This window comes from Gallinula chloropus (genome assembly GCF_964237585.1).
Source record: "Gallinula chloropus genome assembly, chromosome: Z".
NCBI lineage: Eukaryota > Metazoa > Chordata > Aves > Gruiformes > Rallidae > Gallinula > Gallinula chloropus.
Genome location: NC_140089.1, coordinates 70,914,493 through 70,933,514, shown reverse-complemented (window position 1 = coordinate 70,933,514; position 19,022 = coordinate 70,914,493). Strand labels below are relative to the sequence as shown.

Below are 19,022 nucleotides of genomic sequence, written 5' to 3'. Positions count from 1 at the left end.
AAACTATGCTGTGTGATACAGAGTTTCCTAAGGGCAAATATGCTTTTTCCCCCCCTTGTGTCTGTAGCTGTTAGATAAATGTTGTCTGACCATGTTTAGTTCATTCTGCTCCATTTTTCAACTTACAGTTTGCATAGTAGATTTTCTTTCCTTACATTTTTTGCTAAAATCCTGTATTGAAGTGTAGAAACATGTATGTCCTCATCCTGATGTACAGCCTAAGCAGCTGAGCACACTAAATAAAAAGGTCCTTTCACAGCAGCTATTTTGTGGGTATTATGCAAGATGTCCTGTGCTTTGATGTAACAGCTCTAAGGAAAGCGTATTGCAACATGAATTTATAGCAAAACTTTATGCACTTTGTCTGGTAAAAAGTGTTGGGGGTGGGGAAGAGAGCAAGCTGTTGTAAACTGCTATAAAGTACAGAAAAGTTCTACTTTCCCTCCTTTTTAACAAGTGTAAACTATTGAGGTTAAGTAGGTGGGGCAACCGGAAGTAATTACTAAGACCAGTGGCATTCTTGCGGTTTAATAAAGGCAGAAGCTAATTATTCAGTTTTTATTTAAGTGAAATGATGCCAAAAAGGGGGTTCCTGCAGAGCAGCTGCACTCCTTCAGTGTTACCCTAATTTACCACAGACACAACTGTCACAAACAGAACTTTTAAACTTGATATATAGCCACGAAAGTAAGGAGCCCTTTGTCTGGAGTGCATGCAGAAGAACTCCTTTATACAAATCAACCGGCAGATGACGGACAATGATGAAAATTTGATTCTTTGAAGTCATAATGGTCATTGAAATGTGTGAAATTCTGGTATTGAAAAGAGAGCGGCTAGCAAGACTCTAAATCCTGGGTGGTTGCTGGAAGCTTGCTGGGAGGTTTTTCTGTGTTTTGACATCAACTTCCCATTGCTTGTTCCCTGTTTCCTTTATTAAATAAAAAAAGAGGGGGGGGGAGTGTGCTAACAGCAGATAGTTGATAGTGGTTATGTACAGTTTTTGTCTATGCATGGAACCAAATATCGTAGGAGGAACATAACACCTTTATGTACACCTGACCTGTCTATTGAAAACCACTTGTTTTCAGAAAAAAATTAAATTATTTTGTCTCTTTCCCTCCAACTATTGCGTTCCACTTCTTGTCCTTTTTTGGAGTTGGTGCTATCAGTGGTGTTCTTCAAAGATGGAAATTCTTGCCTCCTTTAAAAGTCATCTTCCTGCCCAATAGTGCTTTTGTTGATACTGCTTCTGTGAACAAGATTTTCTTCCTGCTGTATAGCACATTTCTCATTACTCTTTCCAGAATAGCTTTACCAGGCTTACCACCATGACAAGTCTTCTTAAATAGTGCAAGTTGTAATAAACACAAACCCTCCTCTTTATTTCTAAGCAATTTTATGTTATTTCCGCTGTTTTAAAAAGTGTTTTGTCCATCTCCGCTTATTCTAAGAAAAGCCAAAGTGCCTCAGAACGAGTATTTTAATTATTTTGAATTAGAAAATATTCAGAGGTTGCTATTAACATCACCCCCCATGTTAAGAAACAAAGCATGTTAGAATGTACCTTTTAGATGATACTCTGTGTTAAAAATGTGAAGCAGGATGGTTAATTTTTGGTAAAGCAAACCTATACAGTTCAAATCCCAAATCTTTTATATCATCACCTTATTGTTTAGAATTTTGAATGCTGAACACCTCACTAATATTTTAATATGCTAATGTGGCAAAATTCAGTAAGGAACACTTAAAAAAAAAAAAAAGTAATGTGAAACCAGCTGTCAAAAACATCTTTGTTTTGGAAAGTTGGTTCACAGGTAGTTTCAATGAGAACTTGAACTCAGAACAAAGCACTGAAGACACAGTAAAGAGTTCAACCCAGTGCAGCATAGTTCTTTTCAAGTATTATATTGTTTTAATGGCATCTTGGAGCGGGAGCTTTAGCCCATTGAAATGTCGCTTAAAGGACAGGTTCTTCTGTCACTAGCTGGAGCTGTGTGGATGAAATGATCACAATAGAGTGTTGTAATGCATTTTAAAAGTGTGAGAAATCAGTTTGTCTAGACTAAGAGTGCGCCTACAGGGAATAGGAATTTTAGAGCTTCTGTGCTCTTTAGGTGTCAAGTATGTGATAGATGCCAAGCCTTTTTATTCCATATCTTTGGCAACAGCTCAGCTATGCTACAGTACCTTACATGTCTACAGCAAGCAAAACCAGTGATTTTATGTCAGGACAACTTGGGCTTCAGAAACCAGAAACTCATTGTCCTAACAACTGTCTGTTCAATTGCCAGCTTTAAAATGGGGAAGATATCAATAAACAATTGCTAGATTCCCAGAAGGCATGGAAACTTTAGCTATAACGAATCAAAGTATGAAGACCTAGCAACACCACATAGATATTTTAGTTTTCAAAAGTAGGCAGGTTTTAGTTTTCACCTTGAAACGATTTTTATGGGATGAATCCTATGTTATTAGTGAAGTAACTTTGGTTTGGGGCCAACTCAGTGTGCAGAAAAACCCATGGCTTGAAGGGACTTATGGTTTGTCTGGGAATTTGGTTGTATTTTCATCTGGATGAACAAGTCAAGGCATTTCTTTACTATGGTTACCTCATAAATAATAGCATTTTCTTTTTCTAATGCTTCTCTTTAGAGTGTCTTCTGTGTGCCCTATTTATTTTTAGTAGTATTTTTATGGTTCTGTGGCAAAAAGGCTTCAAAAGAGGAAAGTGTGTATGTCCATAATGTTAAATTTTAACATATTGTCTTACTTTAATAATTCCAGATAATTCTGTAACCTTCAGAAACCCCTAAAACTGAAGCATAAAATTAATAGTGGATGTATGAATTGCTAAGAATAATAATAGTAAAAATTATAGTTTTTGAGCTATTTTGAAGATTGAGTATTTGAAGGTATTTGATTATGATAAACACATAATTTTTTGCATGTAACATTTCAGAGGGGAAAAATATTTTTTTTCGTGAATGTTGTTACATTTTCTCAATAGACATGCTTATTAAATGCAGAAATAAAGGCTAATATAGTAGCCTATACCAATAAACAGGCAAGCTGAAACATTGAAGCTCCACCAAACTTTACTGCAGGTGAAAACCCCTTTTCGTTAAACAAAGCAGCTTGCCAATTCAAATAAGAAAACTTTAAGTAATTTCCTTCTGAAACTGTGGTTTCTAATTTAATTCAGAAATGCCAGTCTGTCAGTAGGTGTTTTACATACATGCTGCAACATTCCAGTGACTGATAGTGTTTCTTTTTCATATTACATCTAGACTCCAATTAAAAATAAACATTATTTGGCCTAATGAAAGCATTTATAATGAACTTGTTACGATATTTTGACAGTTACTTATGGTAGTTTGGATGGAAGTGCCATAAGTTGGAGAAGTGGTATCCATGCTTGTTTGTTTCCTTTGCTGTTCTATTTGTAAATGCAAGTCAAATGCTTCAAACTTGCTCCCTTGTGTAGTTTTGACAGACTGATCCCAAAAAACTTATTTTCTGATGTAAAATGAAAAATGGGACTCACCTCATTTCAAAGGATGATCTGGTGACAGCACCAAGAGCCTTCAAGTTTGACACAAAACAAAATCCCATAAAGTTAGTAGCTGCAGACACGTAACACCAGTGCTTCATTTAAACTTGCTTGCCTTTTAATTCAAGCCATGGAAGTGCTGGCAAGATAAAAAGATCAATGTGCCCCAAGTTTTGCTGCACTTCCTTGAACTTTTACAAGTTTACTATTTGTTCCTGGAGAGAGGAGGGGAGGGCAGGGAGGGAGACCAAGGAGCTCCCACTGGCCTCTTTAAGTATGTAAGGAACGGGAGTAGTTTAGCATCCTTAGAGATGGATTTGATGTTTGATTTCACTCTTTACTAGGGTGAACTGACAGGTTAATTTTATATAATTACTGTTTAGTTTTTAGCGAGAAAGTTCACTTTGATTATATCAGATGCTGCTGAGGGTAATTTTTCACAGCAATTCATGTGAGGTTTTTGCCTATCTTATTCTTTGTTCAAGTCAGTTAATGTTTTTGGGCTGGTTTTGTTATCCTTCAGTTTTTATCTTTTTAGATTTCTTTGTTGAGGGCTCACAAGCCTTAGTAGAGGAGGGCATCCTACTACTGACCATATACAATATTAGAAGCCTTGGTTGGAGTATCCTGATGCCTTTTGTCTTTCACAAAAATACCAGTTACCAGTATCAAATGTTCCTCTCCTGATCTTGAACATCAGCAGAAGAATTGACTCACCAAAACTGATATTCATAGTTTGAAACATGATGAGGAGGTCAATTTTGTGTTATAACTAACGGTTAGAGAAACAAGAGAGCTGAATTCTATTATCTGCTTTGGAGTCTCAATCAGTCTTTGTTGTGGGAAAGAACCTCCTGCCTCTTCCCTAATGCTAAGTGTAGCATCTTGAGTCTGTGTGTATGTTGGTGCCTTTTAACTGTATACAGACTTAAGGCCAAGTGAAAGTGCTTTCACTGCAGCACATAGTTGGCTGTCTGGAACTGAGTGGTCTTGTTCGTATGAAGTTTAGGCTGCTAATGATAATGTAAAATTCAGGATTTGTTGCTGTTTCAGTATGTGTTCTAAGATTTTCTTTAAGAGAGAAAGAAAAGTTCATACATTTCTGTATTTTCTTTAGCTGGTGCAAGCTGGAGCAGTCCTGATTTTGCAGCTGTGGTCATAGAGGGTGGGAGGGATCATCCTGTCCCTCCTCTGGCATTAGCAAGTTGTATAGGTGAGAGATGAGGAGGTTCAGGTGAATGACCCATGCAAAATATGTATCAGCTTCACTTTTATACAGCTAGACTCATAAAATACTTTTCTGCAAGTTTTTTCTTGTAACTTGAAGCATGAAATTATGTAAAAAGCATAAGCATTATTGTTTTACAAGCTGTTTACAGGAACCCTTTTATTAACAAGTTCCATTGTGTTTTTTTGTAGGATATCACTGCTTTAACTGGTGTTCCAGATGAGCACATCAAAACCAGGAAAGTTCACATTTTTGTTCCAGCACGTAATGCAATGCAGGCAGGAGTTAACAATACAAAGAAATGGAAAATGGAATTTGATAACAGGGAGCGCTGGGAAAACCCTTTAATGGGCTGGGCATCCACGTGAGTAGTTACTGAATTTGGAAATACTTCTCTGTATTTGGCTCTTAATAGTCATCCGAATTTTAACTTTGAATGTCCATTCTACTTGTAAATCTAGTTGTGTTTTAACAGTACTTACAGTAAGTGGTTGGGTTTGTTACTTGTATGATTAATGATCTGTTATGTTTAAAAGCAGATTTTTAGCTCACAACATCATCTGGAAGAGTTTGAAGGAAAGTGTTAACAACCAGAAATTTCAGTGATTACATTTGTGGTGATGTTACTGTATGCAGCATCAGGAGAAGGAGGTTATTAGTTACCTGAAGCAGTAAATCCTTCTCAGCTCTCAGCTGTGTCTTTTAAATTTAGTTAAACATAAGATAAAAGTACTTAGCTTTGGATTTTTTTTTCCCACAAAGTTTTATTAATATCCCGAAATCTTAAATGAGGAGCCATAACTGATTTTAAAGGAAAGCAAAACCTATCCTATTTAAAATATTACACTGCCTGTGTCAGAGTTGCTAGTAGTAGTGGTAAAGCTTATTAAATAGACCAAAATCTAGAAAAATACTGTCTTAGCTGAATGTGCTGTAATTTGGAGGCATAAGTATAATTTGGATACAGCAAATTTTTAACTTTTTTTCCCTACATTAACATACTACCTGCGTTTTACACCGTGGTTACAATTCCTGTACACTCCGAGGACTATGCCAGAAATTCTCCAGAAATTGTTATTTTGATTTGCAGCTGTCTTGTTTGAGACATAATCAGAAAAGTTAATTATTCCTCTTAAACAAAAATCAACTACTACAGATCATTTTTGAAACTTCAAAAAGGATACAACATGCACTGAAAATGAGAATGATATGGATTCTCATGTTATGATCATATTTAATCTTATGATTAAAGAGCACAAAATTATATAGGAAAAAAGCTGAAAACTGTAAATATGAAATAATTTGAGGATGCATTTTTTGAGATTTATTAACATTTTAAATCCAGTCTTAGGACTATTTTTAACAATTTATTTGTAGAATAACTGTGTCCAGAAATGTTGGTTCAAAATAACACTGAAATCAAGTCTTCCTGTTATGTTGGTTTCCCATTAAAAAATTGAGGCAGCTTCACAGCCTGTAACATCTCAAAGCCTATCTGTAGCAATGACCTGATCTTAAGCACATCCACGGATATTTTGCGATTTCATCTTAAGTGTCTTTAAATGGCTCTCTCAGAGAATTAAGATTTTGGTGACTTAATACATGTGTGCCTTGGATGACTCAAGTACTGCAAGTATCCACTCCATTTAGCAAGTAATGACCAGGTTGTTTCACAGGGCCTAAATTAATTTAGCAATGGACTGTTGTCCAGCAGTATATCTTTTCCCCCTGTCTTGCATTCTACCAAGTGTCTAGCCACTCAAGTATGGTCTATGTACACCATCACACAGACTGTAACCTTGTAGCAGGTGCTACTAACACCTGCTTTTTTCAGGTTGAATTTAACTTTCCCTCTAATCCCCCTTTGCTTTTCAGATGAATTTAACCTCCCCAGACAAAATATTTTCTGGGTGGGATTTTGCATGATCTCAGCCAAAACAATGGCTTCTAACCTTTCTAACAGTTAAAACCATTCGTGCTAAATAAACCACCTACAAAAATGAGCCCTGGTATTAAGGGCTTACCTGTATGTAAAATTGTCCTGGAGTGAGCTTATTGAGGGACTTTAAAAAGGAATGTCGGTTTTGAATGAATCCATCTCTGCATGCATTTTTGTTTTGGGGTAGGGAAAGGGATGTTTCCTGTGTGAGCTTAAGGTCCTGGTAGGCCAAAAGTGAGTGCTGTGTTGAGAGTTGGCACTGATCGGTTAGGGGTTTTGTAAACAAGTTTGTATCTGTTTGGTTTTTGTCTTTTTTTTTTAAGGAATTCTTGCAGAAATTATTGGTCATTCTGGTAATTTCAAATTTCCTTCTAACACCCAGAAATACCTACGAAGAGTTTCTTCTCTTCAGATTTAATTTCTGCAAACAGTTCTTAGAAGTTTTCCTATTTTACCTTTGAATAATGTAATGGGATTAGTGGATTAGAGCCCTTCAGGGTCTAGGGATTAGAGCCCTTCTCTGAACTCAATATACTCATTTACCTGTAGGTCTTTGCTATATTTCTGTCATTTTACAGTCTTGTTTGCTTTTTTTTTTTCTCTCTTGCATTTCTTGTTTCTTGGATATACGTTTTTTTTTTCCAGTGAAAATCATCTAGTTGTAGATCTAAAAAAAGGATTTGAGTCATATATATTGTTGTAGGTTTGTTTTTTTTTTTTTAAAATTGGGAGATTTCATTACAGGAATACCCATGGACAGTTTTTGAGTACATCTTTTAATATGATGCTGTAAACAGGGAAACATGGGAAATGCATTGCTTCCATTGTACAAGATCTAAGAAGAAAATGTGGAATTCCAGTTCAGGGCAGGAATAGGAGGAACTGCTGCAGCACCACTGTTGTGACAGTGTCAGGACATCATGCTGACCATCCTGAACTCCAGTTTGCTCACAGGTTATCACAGATTTAAACACATGGATAGCTCATTTATGGGGAAAAAAAATCAAAAATCTGTACTCTCTGGATGAGAGATGAACCCACAAGAAAACAGAGCAAATAATTTTTACTCAATCCTGATTTCCAAACTGACTCTGTCTGTAAGGTTTTCAACAAACTTGTAGTGCTGAGCAGGCACCAGACCTAAACTTCTTTGTTCCCATTCACAAATTTTTTCCAGCCCCAATTTTGGAAGAAAACTATAAGGAGAAGTTGTCACAATATTGCAGTACATCTTGGTCACTTGATTCTCCACTAATCATGTCACAGGCTCATTCTTAATTCCTGATTCTCCTCACTGCCTTTATAAGAGAAATCTTGAAATGTCTTAAAGAGAGCCCATGTTAGCGGTTTGTGAAAGTGTAATTTCTGCCCTTATCCTGTATTTGTTGGGGGGGAGGCTATGTACTGGGGAATATATTGGTTATATAGCAAACTCCATTTTTCCATGTGTACATCAGATAAAATTACATTGTTGTCTTTGCTGGAAGCTAGATTCCCCCTCTTCCCCTCCCCCTCCGCCAGTCACAGTCTTTGTCCTTTATTGTAGAGAGTTCAATGTATCTTGGGTTGCTTTTTCTCTTCATTTACCCTTCTAGCTTCAAAGACAGAACAGTTGAGAGGCAGCTCCTTCAATAGTTTGTAGCAATTTGGTCTTGTCTCCCCAGTTGTCTCCCAGGCTCATGTGCAGAGCTTTTTCAGGGAAGTGTTATCTAATCATTGTGCTGCTACAACTGGTATCTTATTTCTCTAAAAGTTGGGTAGATTAATTTTTTTTTTAATCCTTTGTCATTGTTCTTAAATTGAGCTTTTTATAGCAACAGATAAGGCAATTTGTTTTTTTAACTGAGGTTTTAATTTGTTTCTAAAAGTTTTTAGTTACTTAATTTCTTTCAGAAATGCAGTTGAGGAATAGCTCATCATATAAAACTAACTACTATACATATATTACCTAGCAGTTTGTGGTTTTCTAAGCCTAATTTTCAGTGGTGGCCTGTGATCTGCTTGCTGTACTGGAATAATTTATGGAGGTCATGTGACCTTAGCCAAGCCAAACCTATGCTCTTGAGATTTTTAAATACTTTTCAGTCTCTGATCAATTCCTGTTCTGATCACTTTGATATTCTGCTCTTTTCTGTATAAAACTGTTCTTTCCCTATGTGCTCTACAGACTCTTGGTCTCTTTCAAATGTTTAAAATTACCTTAAGCCTCCTAATCTTCCAGAAAAATAGGGACTACACAGCTTTAAAAATTAAAAAGATTGGTTTACAGCATGTGTTATAAACCTCAGCAGGTGGCTAGACATGTTTTTCTATTGAAAAATTAATTTCTTCAAGTAGTAGGGAGGGAAGTTTAACAGACTGAAAGTGTGAAACAATCCAGTGTTAAACCCGGAAAAAAATGAAAACAAAGGGATATTGAATGTCTTGTGAGGTGGTATTCTACAAAAGGTTGTGTAGGACAGCATTTGACTAGCATTTGAGACGCAGATATAATTTTACATTTCAAATGTGCTTAAAATTTGTCATCTGATTTCTTACAGTGCTGATCCTTTATCCAACATGGTTCTTACTTTCTCTACTAAAGAAGATGCTATTGCCTTTGCTGAAAAAAATGGTACGTATTGTACATATTGGATATGAGAGATTCAGGTATCTGTAGGCAACCTTGATCTCAAGGTAACAACGGAAAAAGTGCAGGATAAAGTACCTTCCCTCTATTCCACAAAATTTGCAGACCATTAGTGCTCTATTTGAGGAGGAGGGAAATTGGGAAATGTTTCCAAGTGTGCATTCAATCTAGGCCTTTCACTTTCCAGAAAAGTGTTCCAGCCTCTTAGCCTTACTGTTGCAATGCTTTGGCTAGTATCTATGTTTTGAATGAGAACTGAGCCTTGCTCAGGTCTGGGAAGAAAATAAGTGTTAAGACTTTAAAAGTACCCCAGCTACATGGCAGAGGGATTTTTGCCTGAAGGCTTGACATGAGCATCTCAGTTCTAGTTAAGGAAAGACTGAAAAACTGTGTGAACATTTGATAATGAGAAAAACTAAAATTGACTACTGAGTAAGCAGAAAATAAGTAAGCTCTATAGTTTTGGCCATGTTCCAGAATAGATTTATCATAGAATTATAGAATATCTTGCAGTGGAGACAAGTGATGAGTAATACTTGGACCAGTGCTGATTATTGTCTTTGTCAGTGAGGGGGATCAAGTACACGCTCAGCAAGTTTGCCAGTGACACCAAGCTGGGTGGTGCGGTCAACACACTGGATAGAAGGCGTGCCATCCAGAGGGACTTTGGCAGGCTTCAGAGGTGGGCACATGCAAACTACAGGCTGGGCAGAGAATGAATTGAGAGCAGCCCTGAGGAGAAGGAGTTGGTCTTAGTGGACGAGAAGCTCAACATGACCTAGCAATGTGTGCTTGCAGCCCAGAGAGCCAGCTGTGTCCTGGGCTGCACCAGAACCACATGACCAGCAGGTCAGGGGAGGTGATTTTCCCCTCTGCTCTGGTGAGACCCAACTTGGAGTACTGCATCCAGCTCTAGGGTCCCCAGTACAAGAAAGACATGGAGCTGCTGGAGTTGAGTCCAGAGGAGGGCCGCAAAGATAATGAAAGGGCTGGAGCACCTGTCCTGTGAAGACAGGCTGAGACAGTTGGGCTTGTTCAGCCTGGAGAAGACTGGGTGACCTTATAGCAGCTTTCTAGTACCTGAAGGGGCCTGCAGGAAAGCTGGAGAGGGGCTGTTTATGAGGGAGTGTAGTGACAGGACAAGAGGTAATGGGTGTAACTGAAAGAGGGTAGGCTTAGATTAGGTATTAGAAAGAAATTCTTCCCTGTGCGGGCAGAAAGGCCATGTCACAGGCTGCCCAGAGAAGCTTTGGCTGCCCCCTCCCTGGCAGTGTTCAGGGCCAGGTTGGATGGGGCTTTGGGCATCTGGGTCTAGTGAAGGTGTCCCTGCCCATGGTAGGGGTTTGGAACTAGAGATCTTTGAGGTCTGTTCCAATCTAAAGTATTTTATGAGTGTATGATTCTGTGTTGGAAGGGTAGCCATAAAGATCATCAAGTCCAATTTCCTGCTCGTCACAGGGCTACCTAGAACTAAACTGTGTGTTGTCCAGACACTTCCTAACCTTTGACAGGCTTGGTGCCATGGCCACTTCCCTGGGGAGCCTTTTCCAGAGACCCACCACCCTCTCATTGAAGCACCTTTTCCTAATGTCCAATCTGAACTTCCCCTGACACAGCTTCATTCCAAGTTATAGGTTGAGGAAGTTACATCTAAAAATCTAAATGTTTACTCGTGATGGTTTCATATTTAAGAAAAAGAATAGCAAAAAAGCCAGTAGCATTACTTAGCATTTTTAATTCTACTGATATATCAGAAGAATTGCATTTATAAACTTAATTTTTATTTAGACTTGTGTTTTCTCACAGAATTATCATACCACAAGCAGTATCCATAATCTCAACCTTCTGAATATTCAGCAGTCCTTTTTGTTGTTGTTATGATTTTGTTGCCGCATTTTTTGTTTCTTGAGGTTTTGTTCATTTTTCCTTAAAAAGCTAGGTTTGAATCTTAGAGCTCAAGAATATGAGAAAGATGAATTGCACTGAGTTAAAGCCAGGAATGATACACATGGAGTGTAAGCTTCTTGAGAAGTCTTCCCTGCGGTCCCCAGCTTTCAGCTAGAGTAAATAGATAGTAAAGTTTCTTCATCAGATGAAATTGTGCAAAGTTGTCAAGTGGCTTGTGTTGTACACCGAAAAAATAGGGTCATTAACTTGTACAGTTAAGAAGCTAAAACAATTAATGTGCAATTTAATTGCACTTTTTAATGGTAAAGGCTAGCATGGCTAGTATTTAATTCCACTATTCCTCTTTGAATGCATCTTTTTTTAACTTAATAATCTTAATTTTGTTGAAAAATCAATTGTATTCACTAAGGTATTAATACGATCATCATATTTGCATTCGATATGCCACTTTCTATGAAACTGTAGTATTTTAAAATTTTTTATGAACTATGAAATCTGGGAAAATCTGGTCTTGCTTTACTTCTGTATTGTTCATGCCATTTCTATTTCTTAGGAAATTCAGCCTGTAAGAGAAAAAAACCCGAATCTGGGCCTATATATCACTATATATAGGAGTTACATATGTTTTCTCTTTAGACATGTTACATTTTGTCCTTTTGAAATGCAGATTCAAGTTCAATATTTGATTTGTTCAGTGTAGGAAGCTTATGCCTTCACTCTAGTAATGAATCTCCCTTATGCAGGAAAACTACAAAGAAATTCTACCAACTGAAATAAAGGTGTAACTTAATATTATTAGTTCAACACTCACTTAACTTGCACTCATACTTTTACCATAATTGAGATACACATACTTCTCTGCAGATAGTGGCTTGCCTACATTATTATTCCAATTTTTATTTAAAAGTGGATTGATTTTATGCACATGATAGTGCATAACATTTTCTGTAGTAGCTTCAGTGTGTAGCTGGAAATAAAATTTTACAATATTTTGTTCTTCTTTTCAAAAGAAAGGAGAAACCTGGACACCCATTTACAGTCCAGCTTAGTTTCTAAGCCGAGGTGACACTGAGACGTGTTGAACTCTAGGAACACAAATATTTACCTCTCTGACCTTCCTGTATGAACCTGTAGGAACCAAAATTCCTTTTCAAAATTCCTGAAGAACCTAACATTTAATTTCTGCACATCCTAGATATTTTGATGTGATTGGGAAACCCAAGAGTACTTTCTTATCTGAAAACTTCATCTGTGTTTCTGCCTGCCCCATCTGATGTTTTTTCCTAAAAACACTAAGTACAGTAATGAGAGGGATCTCTGTTCAGAAGAGGACAGCTGAGGATGGTCTGAAGTCAAGGGAGGAGACACTTGTAACTGGATGAAATTAAAAGTTTAGCCTGTTTTTTTTTTTTTTGTTGCTGTTCTGTCTGGCATCACCGAGGCAGTTGTCTAAAACCATACAGCTTTAGGAACAAGAATGGAGAGTTTTTCTACTCCACAGTAACCTTTAGTCAGGTGATGAGGGTGTTCTTCCAGAGGTGATGAAACCATCTTTCTATCCACTTGGCTTGTACAGCAGGGTTCTGGGCAAGAATAACCTCCCTCACCACTGTGGTATTTTTATAAAAGTGTCTTCTGCTCTCTGGCATGAACTGAAGGTGCCTAACTTGAGGAGATGTCCAGAGTGTGAAACCTTATCACATGTGGTTGACTCTTGCAATCCAAAGTTAGCTGTAACTAACTTTGTGGGGTTTTGATAGCTATGGCAGCCCAAGTCATTGCGCTGGCAGTTGCAAATCTCTTTTGGAGGCACTCGGCACCTCTCTATCTAGTGTATAAAAAGATGAAGCAATAACTTGAGGCCACAGATTCCATTCCAGCAGCCAAGTGCCTCACAGTTAGGTGTTACAATGCTCAGTGTTGCAATACAAAAGTCTGTCTCTGGATCTAGATCTGGCTGTTTACTCAAGCTTAAATCAGAACAGGAGGCAAAAGCCAGTGCTCTCACAGATGGAAAGAACATGTTTTTAAAACCTCTGTTCCATTATTTCTTATGGAGAATAGTTAACTTGGAAATTATCATTGGCTCAGCCTAATAAACATGAAGAAAATGTTTGTGTGACATTTGCGAATACTCCGAATTGAAGCCCGGTGACATGACAACTTGTGTATCTTCTGAAACGTGTTTTGATGTGTAGCTGTATCGTGAGTGTTTTCTGTGAATGTCTTCAATGTGAAAAATTCAGATACATGTTAAACCTTTTAGGACTTACCAAGATTTTGCTTTAAAACTAAGGAAGAAAAGTATCCTCTTAGTAGTATTAGTTAAAATTGCATATTTAACCATTTCTAGCTTCAGCTCAAGTCTCTCAACTGTGAGTGAAATGTTGCAGCTAAAGAGACCAAACTTTGGAATACTGAGTGCTGCCCTGGCAACTTTCCAGGCACCTGGAGGCTGCAACCAATTTGCATTTTGATTTACATAAACACTAATGTCTCCACCTCCTCTTTTCTGACATTTTTTAGCATTTCTCTTGCTTAACTATCACGTAATTTACTTGTCTTCTATCACTTCATTCCCTTTTCTATTACTCCTAATTTTTTATGTTCTTATAAAAATGTTAAGTATTAAACTCCTTTCTAATGGTGAAGTTTTTTCTTTGTTCTTCCTTTCTTTGGTCTTCCCACCCTTCTTTTTTTCTGTAGCTTTCCAAGGTCTCCATTGTTGCCCAGCCTTTGGGACAGATCTTCTGCATGCTATTTTTTTTCACGTTTCTTTATTTCGATTTCCTTTCCCAGTGTACACAAATCCTTAGTGTTTCTGTGGTGCTGTGGAGTTACAGAGCCATGAACTTGCAGGACAGGCAGTAGTGCCCTGTTGAGCTTTTCACTGATGATGGTCACCTTTTTTTCAGGGGTAAAGAAAATGGAGGTATGTAGTATGGGGAAGTCCTATTCACTGAGAGAACAGGGATGTCACGTCTGTGGCATTTCAGTATTCTCTGCCACCAACTATGAAGGAATAAACAAGTAGATGCCTACATGGAGAAAAAGATATTACAGTCAAAAGGTTTAAGTTGGGTTTACAATGTATGCTGAGAATATTTAGAATTTTCTTTGTTTCTTGTCTCCCCTCACCATTTCCCCTTTAACTTCCAGGCTGGAGCTATGACGTTGAAGAGAAGAAGATTCCAAAACCTAAATTCAAGTCTTATGGTGCAAACTTTTCATGGAACAAAAGAACAAGGGTGTCTACAAAATAGGTTGGCATTGGCTGTCTGACTGTGAATAAAGTCAGCTGCGCTATATTTATAGTCCATGTATAATACATCTCTTAATCTCCTAATAAATTCGACCTTTAAACTACAGATGCATCTTGTGATGTCTATTTAAAATGTTTTTGATGTCTCCAATTGAACCTGTTGCAAACTTCCCTATAAATAGAGGAGATTTGGAGTGTTCATACTTCTAAAAAGTTGCTGTACTAGGAATCCATCAAAAGGAATGTTTGAAATCAGCTGCAACTTTAAAGATTATGGTTTTATCTTTGATGGTAATATTATATTCACTTTCCTATTGAAACTAATCCGTGTTACGTACACAAATTCTCTCAGTAGAAACTGCATGTTTTTCTTTTTCTATACAAGTTTGTCAATTGAAGAGCAAGTAGTGTATATAAAACTTAACATTTGAGTATAACTTAGACTGTTCTCTGTAAATGTATATTATATAACCACCTTTCTGCCCAAATTAATACTGTCATTATTCCAGAAACATTTATGACTGAAATAGAAAGCAGTGGGTTTTCTTGTGTTACCTAGTTTGGCCACACAAACCCCAAACAGGTATGAGGGAGGTTTAGTCCAAAAGATTGAGATTGCAATTGTTTCTCTATGATGTTCTTCAGAAGTGAAAGTAAGCCACCTAAATACTCCCAAAGAAGAGTGTTGGGTGCCTCACACAACATCAGCATATACTAATTACATAATTATAGTTCCTTTTTTATTGCTAGTTGCATGTTTATCTGCATTGAGGTTTCCTGTTGCCGAACAAAAGATGTAGTGATAGCGTCTCAGCTTTAACATCGAATATAGAGCCTAAACTCAGTTTGTCTTACATGATACAAAATCATTACTTTTAAGAATGCACAATATTACGTTTGGAGTCCTTGGTTTTTTTCATTTTTGCCTTTACTTTTACTTAACTAGTTGAGATACCAACAAATGATCAGTGAAACCTATTACAAATAATGACAGGGTACACCTTTTTCATATGCAGCATTGAGAGTTTTATCCCAAGTGTCACAGAAGAAACAGTTGAGACAGCGCTCTCCACGTAAATCTGCTGTAAGAATAGTGTAAGTGCTGTTCACTGAATTCTAGCTAGAAGAAGGCATAAAACTACATTTTGTTGTCTAGATTTGGTTATGTTTCAGTTTTAACCAGCTGCCCTGTTCATGGGCTAACATTTATTTAAAGCATTGTTTTCAATCCAGTTTCAGTGTAATCAACCAGTTGGTTGATGTTACTATTTTCCTCTCACAGACAAGAAATGTTACTCCAATCCATCTTCCTACTGAATTTTGAATGCTGGATTGTGCAGTGAAGCCTGAAGTCCTCCAGGAACGCCAGAGTGTACCAATCTGGAATCTTAACAGTCCAGAATCTACTGCATCTCTTTTTATGCATAGTGTGCTGATCCTAGCAAGGAGACATTACATAGCAAGTGCTGCGGTTCAGTCCCAGCTGGCAGCCAAGGCCCACAGAGCCACTGGCTTACCCTCCCCTGCTGGGATGGGGGACAAAATTGGAAGAGTAACAGTGAGAAAACGTGTGTTGAGGTAGAGACAGTTTAATAGGTAAAGTGAAACCCCTGTACACAAGCAAAGCAAGGCAAGGAATTAATCCCCTGCTTCTGACAGGCAGGCAGGTGTTCGGCCATCCCCAGGAAAGCAGGGCTCTGTCACGCATAATGGTGATTTGGGAAGACAAAGGCCATCACTCTGAATGTCCCTCCCTCTCTTCTTCCCCCAGCTTTACCTGCTGAGTAGGACATCATATGGTAGGGAATATCGCTCGGGTCATTTTGGGACAGCTGTCCCAGATGTGTTGCTGCCCAACTCCTTGTGCACCCCCAGGCCAGTCGCTGGTGGGGTGGTGTGAGAGGCAGAAAAGGCCTTGGCTCTGTGTGAGCACTGCTCAGCAGTGACAAAAACATCCATGTGTTACCAACATTGTTTTCAACACAAATCCAAAACACTGCACAGTTAACAAATAGCCCAGCCAAAAGCAGCAGGTAAGCAAAAGTACTTATTGGGGGGGTTTTGTTAGTTTGGTGGGTTTTTTTACTTTTACAAGTGAAAAGCAGCAAGATCTTTATTTATTGATCAACAAGCTTTATAAGAATGTCAGCATTAAAATTGGAAGGTGGTTGGATGTCTAATGCAGCAGTTGCACAGGTTGGTTTTTGAAATTACGTTGTCCTGGGAAATAACTGGTAAATGTTAGACATCCAAGTTACCTTTGGAAACCAAATATATGAGACTGATGAGTGTTAATCTGTACTTGTTACTAGGATCGGTTTCACGTACAGCACAATTTTTTGCATTTTTTTTGTTTCTCTGAGAATAATGAATTCTTTTTTTAATCTATTAAGTCCCTTTCCCAAAGAAGAAAGGTTTTTCTTTTTTTCTTCTTTATTTTTTATAAATGCTTATGTTCATTATATTTCTTACTGTGCACCCCACATTGAAGTCATCTTTGAGCTCAGAACTTTTCCTCTAGACACTTTCCTGGGACTTGGATTTTCATCCTCCTGTTTGATGGCTTCTTAAGAATGACCATGCTGACAATGGAAAGAGGATTGATTATCATTGTAGAAAATCTTATGAAAAAAAATGAGCAAGACTGGACTTGTGTGAAGTTCTGGAGGTAAAACTCAGCTACTGGACGAAGTCCTCAACCAGATCTAGCAAATTAGTCCATAGTATCATCATTTTTTAAAAAAAAAGGCTTATTATCTGTCATTGCCATTTCAGCCAGCTACATGTTACAATAAGATTTGGATTATTCCTGCCACGTCTGGGTGAAAATTCCTTCTTTTAAGAAAGAACCAACATAACTGTTTTACTATGAGAATTTTCATACAGGAGTTTTGAAAGTTTGGCCACTCCAATAACATATTTCCTGTTTAAAACCAAGAATGTTTTGGTGCAATGAAACCCCTTCTATTTTTACTCCGCTTTTTCTCCAAGTTCCTTGCAAAGAATTCTGTTCTGTTAAATGTATCCCTCTTTACATCAATCCAGTGATGAGCCACAGCAAAACAAAACCAAAACCAACCCTGTTTAGCTGTCTTCTGAATGCTCAGAGTGGTCCTAATCTTCATGGTTTATGGCATTTCTTTTACCTAGGCTAATGCTGGACATAAATGCTTCCTTTTCCTATCGTTGGCTACAGATTACAGTACCTGTTTTGCAAGACAGGACTCCCCACAAAACGTGGGTGCATATCTGTGAGTGCTTCCACATATTTTGCATAGTTCTGGTGGGATAAAATGACATTTGCAAGACACCACTTTTTTTTTAAGATTGGCAGCATTCATAATTCCAATGAACAATTTTATCTTTTTTTTTTTTTTAAATAACAAAGGCCCTGCAACTCTCAAAATCATGATGTTGTAATGGAACCTAAAAGACTGTCAGGAAACTAAAAGCACAGTTTCAGATTTCTAGCAATGTATTCCTTAACTCTGCAGTTTGATGGATAATTTAAAACAAATCAGACTTAAGTGATACCACAAAATGGAAAAATTAATTACCCTTATCTGCAAAGTTTTGTCATGTGGTAGAAAAGTCGAAGCTAATTTGGACTAATTTTAGCTTTTTACTGCAATTTCACACCAGGAACTTGTATAGTTTGGTTTTGCCAGAAATGCAGTTATATGACAATGTTTTGTTACTGGCTGCCAACATGTTTTGTTATTACAAAGAGAAAAGAAGTACACATAAATAAACCTGAAATGACCTAAAAAATAACACTAGACAGTTGTATAGTAAGTTATGGTATGTCTGGTAAGGCAGTTTGTTTTGATCAGTCCTTATTCCTTCATTAAGAGAGGGATTTATTTTTAATTGGTACTTGATTAATGCTGGAATATATCACTAACACCACAAGATTGCTGAAATAAATGTACCTGTAGCAACTGAATAGGAAAAAAAAAGGCAAATTATTCTGAAATGGTATTAAAATGTGGATTTCAGTTGACTTTAAAATGATTCTTCACATCCATGTTCATCTTGAGGGAAGGAGGAACGGTCCCTGCAATGAACCCTTGTTGCACAGAAAATGGGGACGAGAACCTTTTTGGACAAGTGGATTAGAAGAAATACAAAGGTCAGACAGTAGTCTTGTGAGAGTCTTTTTCGTTCCTCTCTTTAATTCCTTCAAATTAAAATTTGAAACTCTGTAACTATTACCCATAGCTTAAATATTTTGTTTAAAACTCTACCTGGATAACCAGTGATGGGTTTAGAGTTTTTCCTCCCCCAGAAAGTCTTTAGTGCTGTGAGTAGGTATAATATAAAAATGTTGCAACAGTTTGGCTATTTTAGACATAATTCATTGTCTTTAGAGGAGTTGGGGATTATGGGGACAAGGTGTATTCATGTAGTCGATTTGGATTTACTGAGGGTTTCAAGGAGGTCTCTCAACAAGTTACAGAAAGAGGCAACAGCATACTTAAAAGACATAAGTATCCTCTTACTTTG

At 37.5% G+C, this 19,022-nt stretch overlaps 1 protein-coding gene across 1 annotated transcript in view; it reads left to right on the top strand.

The window, feature by feature from the left end:
- Positions 1 to 14,622, top strand: part of NDUFS4 (NADH:ubiquinone oxidoreductase subunit S4) — a 49,077-nt gene extending 34,455 nt beyond the window's left edge. The window contains exons 3-5 of the mRNA XM_084278016.1: positions 4,970 to 5,142; positions 9,258 to 9,331; positions 14,414 to 14,622. Coding sequence (XP_084134142.1) covers positions 4,970 to 5,142; positions 9,258 to 9,331; positions 14,414 to 14,517 — 351 coding nt within the window. The 3' untranslated portion in view covers positions 14,518 to 14,622. The remainder of the gene's footprint in view (positions 1 to 4,969; positions 5,143 to 9,257; positions 9,332 to 14,413) is intronic.
- The last annotated feature ends 4,400 nt before the right edge of the window (positions 14,623 to 19,022 follow it).